At 38.8% G+C, this 9380-nt stretch overlaps 1 protein-coding gene across 1 annotated transcript; it reads right to left on the bottom strand.

Moving 5' to 3' along the window:
• Positions 1-1285: 1285 nt before the first annotated feature.
• Positions 1286-8745, bottom strand: LOC136982609 (uncharacterized). Its single transcript, XM_067279151.1, is given in 8 exon segments — positions 1286-2795; positions 2797-3591; positions 3667-3828; positions 3897-4019; positions 4111-4157; positions 4236-4266; positions 6713-6826; positions 8630-8745. Coding segments are annotated over 7 exon segments (2370 nt in total). The 5' UTR covers positions 6815-6826; positions 8630-8745; the 3' UTR covers positions 1286-1685.
• Between the last annotated feature and the right edge of the window lie 635 nt (positions 8746-9380).

The following is a 9380-nucleotide window of genomic DNA, read 5'->3' as shown; positions in this document are numbered from 1 at the left end:
GGTACAAAGTGTAATTTAATAAATTTCACCTCGTAACTTAAATAATTACTCGAAAAAAAACAAAAGTCCTACCTATTCGCGATTGTGTTTAATTACGTAATTACCACGTAACGTCGAATATCGAAGACAGAAATGGTCGACACAATAGCATTTTGTCGACCATTTCTGTATTATTTGAATATCTAACAATGGATATTGTTAGATGGAGTGAAATTGCAAGTTATACTTTTATAGCGGGGATTTTATTTATTTATTTTTAATCATGTAAAAATTCGTTAATCTCTGATGTTAATTGTCAGTTCGATTCAACTCGTAACACGCGTTTGATCCGGTACAATTGAAAACAATGGGGTTGGCTTCACTTTCTATTACGACTAGTAGACTAAGTATAAGAGTATAACTTTAAATAATTAAATAAAAAATGATCGGTTGGAGATAATTAATGACTTCTCGAAATATTAAAAAATTATACAATTTACATAAATAATGTTTAAGTATTTTTTTTTTTACAATAAGTATAATTAATGATTGTAATTATTTTCGTAGTTCAAATTAGTTTCACTTCATTCTACATAAATAAAGAACTATTGCATTAATTTCGATTGTTATTTAATCAATTATTTATGCTACGAAAAATGGAGATAATATATTATTTATAACCGAACAAGTGAAGAGGGGAAATATTATAATAGACAAATCTACGCGCGCGCTGGCGACCCTGACCTTTATTTGGGTCGAAACTTGGCATTTTGTCGCCATCTAACGACTCGTAGAATAATTAAAATATTATTTTCACCTAATAATTTTAATTTTTATTACTTTTTAAAACCGACACGTGATTTTTGGAAAAAAAAATCGTTTACATTTTAATAGATTATAGTACTAACAGATGGCGCCACGTAATTTTTGACGTTTAATTGCCACGTTTAACCGATGGCGCTACGTTTAACCGAGAGGGAGAGTTTCCGGGGTGAAACTTATTAAATATATAAACAAATGCTTTAATAATGGGAGTCGACGATTGGAGGAAAAAAAAGGATTTGTTGGTTTAATATTAAATACTACTCTTGGACTTCATGCATTTATTTAAAACCGTACATATTTAAACTACGACGGTTCTCACCGTGCGGCTCCACCCCTTTTAAAAAGAACTATCAGAGCGTAAATCGCGCACAAAAGGTGATAATCAGTCGTTGTTACTTGACCTATTTGAAAAAAGAAGCCTACGGAGTCGGTTATTCTCGAGATTAAACGGTTTATAATGAGAAATAATACTAAAAAAGTATTTATAAAGTTTTAATAACGTTTATTTATCGTATAAAAACATTTACAAAAATATTATTGGCTAATCGGGTGGAAGAAAAAAAGGATGTTATTAAAAAATGGCACAACGAGACAATTGCAGTTGTTCGCGAATTCGAATAAGAAAATCGATAATTAAACTGTTGTTACAACTATTAATAATGATAATAATAATAATAATAATAATCAAAAGTTAAAATGTTATGAACACTTTTCGATCGTTCGTTACTCGATTCTTCCTTGTTTTTTATAGCTAATATATAGAAAACGAAACCCAAAAGTCATAGGAAACAGAGGCCGATATTATGGCACAGATAATCCAAATTCGAAAATTACAGCTTTTTACAAAATAGCACCTGTTTGTCGGGCACAGTCGTGGCCCTCTACCTGTTACCCCAATCTCTGACTTCTATTGTGTGAGTATGTCCGTTTCTGCTAGAGGAGCCTCCGTGTTTCGTCATGTTTCTGATCTCCAGTGGGCTGGACAGAGGGGAGAAGTTTGGTGGGTTGGTAACGGGACCGTAGGATTTTGTCCTTCCCGCTGCACTCCTACGCGAAGACAGGGTACTCGTTCTGCTATCCGGTGGGTGACGGAGAAGCGAAGGAGAGGAGGGAGCCAGAGTAGGCGATTCGGGTGGAGACGGCGAAGTGGAATTGCTGTATCTTATTAACCTCGGTATGGGGCTGGAAGAACGAAATCTATGTTCGTACACTCTGGGGGACGAGCCGCTCTTTCTGCTCCAAGAATGGCTCGATTCGTGATCGCAATTATCCAACAATCTTCTCATGAAATCGTGTCTCTTGCTTTCCGAATGTCCGTTGTAGACTCGACCGTTGGTTTCGTTGTAACTGTCACCCATGCTTCGCTCGTGGTCCGAGTAACTGTAATTTCTGAAATCCCTCTTGTCCATACGCCGATTTGACGTATCTCTCTCTATCGTGTGATAAATAGGAGTGCTTCTCAACTCGTTTCTCTTATCCAAAAATCTCTGATAATTGGGGCCGTGGCTTAGATCGTGTATGGACTGACTATAATTGTGAGGAGAGCGCTTCAGACTGTGGGTGGAATGAAAACGATCGCTGGCGGTTTTGCTCAGATCTTGAGTGGACTGGCTACGAAAACTGGAAACGTCACTTCGAAAAGACTGGTTGTGGTAAGACGTGTCGGTTTCGTCACCAAAATAAAAAGTCTTAGGTGTGCGCGAGTTGGTTAAAATCGATCTGGGATTCTTTTTCGAAGAGTGGCGTGGCAGGGTTTGGGTTTCGCGATCCTCGTGTGTTATCTTGTTGTTCGACAGACGTTCCGACCTGTGATGAGATTCCCTGTTCGTGTAATTACGTGGCAAGGTAGCGGGATCGTCACCCAACAGATAGCTTCTTTTGGGGGTGACGTCGTATCTTCTGACCGGATCTCTTTGCGAGTGTGATCGCTGCACCGTGGTGTGTTGTTTCTGATCGTGGCGAAAGGAGTCGTGGTTTTCGTACTTTTTGCTCTTCCGTTCGGGCCGACAGATTATCCGTTAGGGACGGCGTCGATTTCCAGGTGGACTTTTTCAGATTCGCCCATCTGTTATTGGCGTTTTCTCCCATGTAGTACGTTTTTACCGGCGATTTTTCGCCGTTCGGAGATTTCGACGTGTTTCTAAAATAGACTGTCGGAGGTGTTGCCGGACGTCTCGGAGTGGATTGTCTCGATTCGTTGTACTCGTGGGTTCTACTCTCCCTCATCCTGCTCTGTTCCGGTTCTTTCGGTCGCTTGGTGCTGGACATTTGAATTTTGATCACGTTTCCCCCCGCCTTTGTTTTCGACGTTTCTACCACGTCGCTCTCGTCCGAACCGAAATGATTTTCCAGCCATCTGTTAGTTTCGCAATTTCGAATTTCTTCTTCTTCTTCCACGTCTAAATTCTTCTTGGTCAGCGGATCGTGCCTTTCCATTAATTCTCGGATTGCAGTTTCGCGGCGCATTTTCTCCGAAAGGCTATCGAGTTCGTCGTCCGCGTAATATTCGATTTTTCTAGTAGTCTCGGCAGACATTTCCGGAAGAGGAAGCCCGTCCACTTCGTCTTCCGGAACTTCGTCGTCGCAAGTCTCCTCGTGGTGGTGGGTTCTGGTGGTTTCCGTCGTCAGTTCGCCGTCTTTCAGTTGGGATACTTCCTTGATCTCGTCTTTATCGGTGACCTTGTTTGAGCGACTCGAATAATGGGTGAGTTTTCCGGGAAATTGCTTAGGATCTCCTCCGATGTATGGAATATCTTCGGGAAGAGTGAGAGCCATGTGGTGCATCTCCTGCAGAAAGAGAGAATTTTAAGTACCGTTTCACTAAACCTAGTTAAATATTAACAAATGATTAATTATACGTACGGAACCAGTTAATTCGTGGATTCTCTCGTCGTGCAATTGCATATTTTCTTCTTTAGTTTCCTTCATCACTTGACGAGTTTCGGTTTTCTCGCTTACCACCTGAACCGCACCGGGTACGGGAACGTAGCCGGGTTCGGGATGATCTTCCGGAACGGTTTTGTGCTGAAAAATGTTTCCAATAAATCAATCCGTAAGCGTTAGAACTAATTTAGACCTATAGATCCACCTACTTCGGTATCTTCGGTTTCTTCCGTTCTGTTATCTTCCTTGGTTCTGGTGGAGATCTGAGGGCCGCTATCCGCGATAACTTTGCCATCTTCAAGAACTATCTGTCGCTGAACCCGCGTTTCTACCTGAAATGTCAAAATACATAATCTGGTTTTCAGATAGGCCTATCACGAAAAGTTATAAAAAGCCAAAAATGTCGTTCCATTAATTCCATACCTGTTTAGTTTTATGATTCACCACCTTCTTTTTTGTGGTCCATTCCTCTGCATGAAAACGATTACACAGAATTTATTAGTCGAAAATATAAGTGTTTAACCTAACACTAAGATGAAAATTCTTACCGTGTTTGACGTTGGCTTTGAGATTCGGCTCCTTGGAAACGAGAATAAATATTAAATATATTGGTTAAACGATTAACGAATAAACGAGTTAATATTAAATTGCGTGTATTCGAAGTAAATTGTATTTGTAACTATTCTGGCAACGATTATCGAAGAGGCTGTTCTCACGACCCATTCGTTTTACCTTTGGCGTAAACAGGCGATTGACCCCCGAAGCCGAGGAACTTTTCTGCACCTGTTCCGAGTTCACTCGAACGTTTGACCTGCGGACAGGCCGACGAGCTCACTTTCGTGACTGGCGCAATATTCATTTTTCAGCCGGGCTATTTTTTACTTTGCTTTTACCGCATTCAAAATTTCCCTTTTTTTCTTGTTTCAACGTGTGAAAATCTAAATAAAGGAAGAGAAATCTGTTCCTTTCTCTTCTTATGAAAAATATTTCGCTGGAAGAAATCCTACGTATCAAGGTGTATTAAATATAGTAAATTTCCGAAGAATTTATTTTTAAAACGTAGGAAAAATACTACACCAAAATATTTTTATACGTCGATGTTAAAATTTATTTATTTATATTATTAAATTGGAAAATCGAAGTAAACGAGAACGAGTTTGGTTTAAAGCTGCAAACTTTTCCATTGAACAACACAATACTATTTCGTAAACAATACGTTTTATCTTTGTTTATTAAATAACACACGAGAAAGAAAGTGAGAACGGAGATAAACAATGTGACACGTAATAACCGAGATAAAGAGATCGGTGTCAAAACGTCTACCGAATGCAATTATTTAAGTGCAGAATCCGAATTTCTAAGATATATTTTTAAAACTTGCGTACGAAATTTTCGTTTAAGCAACCCGCGGCCATCGATCTTTCATTTTTTTTTCGTCACACGGCTACTCGTGACTCATCTTCGAAGCCGAAACCACTCCTATGCCATTCGCTTACCAATCCACTTATTAAGAAATAACGACATTACGAAATAAGCCGAGCGCTATCTTTTCGAATAATTTCGTGACTGTAAATCATTAGATTTATAATTAAAATGGGTAATTGTATAACGAGGGAGGGAGACGTTTCGGTTAATGAGCTCGGAATGGCCCACACAACTAGAAATTTCTTACATAACTCGACAGACGTGGAGACTCTCGTATAATCGAGTACCCACCGTCCTTCTGGTGTGATATCACACAACTTCGTGTCGACACTTCGCCTACGGGAATTACCGAACTTCGGCCGAGCTGTGGGCTTACGACATTTACACGTAGGTGAAGCTATTCGTTTTGCATATGTGACTTTAATTCTCTAACGGATTTTATCGGGAGAGCTTTAACGTTTTCTCGTGACGTTAGACGAATCGTTACGACGAGAGGATTTAATCCCAGAGAAAGTAAAATAGAAAATTTTTCAATCCGACTTTCTGTACATAGATTTAGCGAACAGGTGAATCGAGGAATATGTAGGCGAAGGATATTGTTAGTGGCATTTCGAAGCTGTCGAGTGACCCAGTTTCCTATCCACCTGTTCGGTATACGGTTACGACTGTTTCTATTACTTGTAAAGCGAGTTTGACATCGGACCAGGCACAAATATAATGCTGAAATTAAACAAGGTTGATAAGAAAAACTCACTTAACGCTTTTTTAATGCTTTTTATCTGCAATAAATTAAAGAATTTTCCAAAACTCTTGTTGTTTTTTGCATTTTAAATATTGAAATCGCTAACGAAGGATGCTAAATTTTAGGAAAAAGTTGAATGCGGACAAGTATTTGCAAGTATAAGCGAAACAAAAAAGGGCAGTTTTATAAAGTAATACAAATAAATGACACAATAGCAGGAAATTGGAATTGAGTTTTACAAATCTAAACCACAGATACAAAGAGAACAGTTTAATTAATAAATAATTTATAAAAAAAAACTACTGGTTTCCTTCAGATAATTAGAAACTTTATAACTATTTTTTAATAAATTATTTTAGCCAATTACTGAATTTAATTATTGCGCGTGTTCGTAGGAAAATACATCTCGGAATCCGAGTAGAAATTCTACCAAATGGTTATTTACGTGGCCTTATAAAGAAAACGCCTGTTCGACACCAAAAAAAGGAATAAATTGCTTTCTACTTGGCAAGAAACTGGTTAAAAATGAAGATGAATTTATCCAGATAACATGGCGGTTATTAGAAATATATGGAAATGACAATGAAATCAAGCTATTACACTTATCTGTATAATTATCATAATTTATGGTATGCTTCCCAATAACGAATTTTTAAAGAATTTTCCAATGATATATTCGCGTAATTACTTTATTTTTTTCCTAGTTTACTTCTTTAGACTAATCTCAGATTTCATTGTTTCTAACAATACGAATGAAAGTTTCGTGTATATATCGATTAACGAATTGAATAGAATACTTCGAAACTTCTTTTAGTCCTATAATATTTCATTTTTAATACACCTATTTTAAAAAATTACCAATTCTGCCAGAGGTCCAGACACTACACGTTTGGTTACGACTTTGGTGGTGACGGGACTGTTGTGTCCGCTTAGCGAACTGCCTTCTCTGTCCGACTGCATACCGACTGTCACCTGTAAAAAAACCGAGAGATTTTAACACCGACAAAAATTTTATAAAATCTTTTCGTAGGTAATTTGAGGTATCGATTGGCACGCATTACGATTTTAACGCTAATTATTATCATTCTTAACACGCGGTTGGAAAAATCTCCTGTCACGAACTAGCCATTACAGTTAGGACGTGATCATAGGGCATAAGTTTCTGCCGTTAATGTCATTTGTCTATAAAAATGGCGATTTGGTTTACATCCGTTCTTTCTTACGAGTTTGTTCATCAAAAGCAGTTTGGAGGCCAAAATTTAGGTGAGGGAAAATCGGTGACTTTAATCAGGTTAACGACTACAAAAAACACAGAGAAATGTCAAAAATATTGCGTTGCGTGTTACCGGGATTTTAAATACTCATTTCGCAATTCTTCAATTACGCAGAGAGTAAGAAAAATAATAAATGCCGATCAATTTTATCAGTTATGTTTCACAGATGAATATATTTTTCTTCTATTCAAATATTAATTACCTAGCTTCTGCTTCTGTATATTACACGGTAACACACAAAAACTGGGAGGTTTATATGTCAATAAACACTGCTAGGTAGTGCCGATTAGATTGTAATTAAAATTTCGAGAAAGATGCATAAATTTACCGCAACAATTTAAAGGGTTGGACAGAAATGCACCTAATCACCCAAATAACCAGGTTAAGCGTGTCACGACATTACGGCACCGTCTCGTTGCTGCTACATCGTCCCGACCTCATTCACACTAAACTTTCATATAGTCTAAACCCGAATCTTAAAAAAATCAATCGAATCTCGTATACTAAAACATTCGGACGATTCCCGAAAATTAAGTCATGATGACTCAGCCAACACGAAGCAGCAACACCTGCAAGGAATGATGCTGCCATTTTTTTTATTCGTCTAACAAGCCTGGAAGTTGTTTTATTTTTAAATAAAAGCTTTTGATTCGATAGAAACGAATATAAGTCTAGTTTTTCTTGGCAGTTTAATAGGAAACAATATAAATTTACCAAGAAGGTGGGGTTTATAATATCGTGGGTGTCGATGACGACATCAAGGTCTTATGTTATCTCGTCTACCAAATATGGTTTGAATTTTCTTTCTGTAAGAAACGAATCTACGCAAAAATCCGTGCCACTTGCCAAATTTATTCTTTTGCAGTATCCTATACGCGAATCGGGCCACACGTTTGTAGTTTAACAAGATTTCTACTCGGCCTAAACAATGCACACTAGATGTACAGTACCGTACAACGATACTCCGGTGTTACGGTTTAAAACAGTTTTACGACGAAGATACGTCTACCGCGGCAATAAGATCGTGACCCTGTAGTAGACGCGAATATACGGAAGAAACGTGACGCAATTTCGGCTACACCCACCGTGACGACAAAAGCGACTGTTACCTTCCCGAGTAAACAACGCCATATCACGTGATAGTATATTACGGCGCGGGAAAGAGACCACGACCTTAAACAGAATAAGATACCAAAAAAGAAATAACAAAAGACAATTAAGTTAAAGCTAAAAAAAGAAGAAGGAACAATACGAAAGAAAACACGCAAAACAATTTCTAAAGTCGACGAGAAAGTGAAAGTTGTCATGTCCAACTCGACCGGATAATAATTATATAGAAGAAAAACTGGCTGGATTCTACCCGAAAGCGGGAACAACCCCAGAAGAAACCGGCAGAAAGATAAAAATGGGGTAGTGTTGTTGCGCCTATCCTTTCGATAGGTTTATTTATCTCGGAGGGTAAAAATCTGGACGAGGATTAGAAAAGATTAAATCTACTTACCTAACACACATAACACACACTCACACAGGTAACGAGACTGTCCCGCAACTGCTCTCCCGCCGACGTCTTACCGCACTATGACGTCAACTTAGACCGGTTCTGGCAAATCAAGGGGGAGTAGGCCGATCCCACATTACCTTATAAGGTGGAATATACTTACCCGTGTACCGTAGGTGGTTGTGGGTAGCCAGCACACCTGTTACCATTACTCCGGTATAGGCTCCGCTTCCATTTCCCAACTCGATAGGTACGAGTCCCACCCTTCATTTATCCTCTACCCGTTTTAACATTTAATAAAATCAATGTCAAGGTAGATTATTATCCTAATTTTCCCAGGAATCCTTTAACTAAACCCGCGCTACGGAAAGGAACATTTCGTCTTCTACCCGTAAACGTGGGAAACTGCATTTCTGCGGCTATTTTTGCGCGCGGAATTTATTTTCGGAGCGAGAGTTGACCCGGTTGAGTTTTGCTCGCGGGCCACATCCAGTCGGACGAAGAGATGTGGCGAGACTGGTTCTGCAGCCCGATGCGGGATCGTGTGCTTCTCTTCGCTCGACCGTCGACAATATCGAATATTAAATCCCGACCCGGGGATCCTTCTCGCCGTTGCACTTTCCGATAAGTCCGCATCGAATTCGATATTTTCGGCAGATTGTCCGCCGGGACGATTTTCTACAAATGTCTATTGTAGGCGGACAAACTAGAAATGAGTTTTTCTAGGAATTTGTCCTTGACACGTTAAATGTGT

Source organism: Centruroides vittatus, unplaced genomic scaffold (genome assembly GCF_030686945.1).
Source record: "Centruroides vittatus isolate TY-2023 unplaced genomic scaffold, ASM3068694v2 contig_854, whole genome shotgun sequence".
NCBI classification, from domain to species: domain Eukaryota; kingdom Metazoa; phylum Arthropoda; class Arachnida; order Scorpiones; family Buthidae; genus Centruroides; species Centruroides vittatus.
The sequence above is the reverse complement of the archived record's forward strand: the minus strand, read 5'-3'. Positions and strand labels throughout refer to the sequence as shown.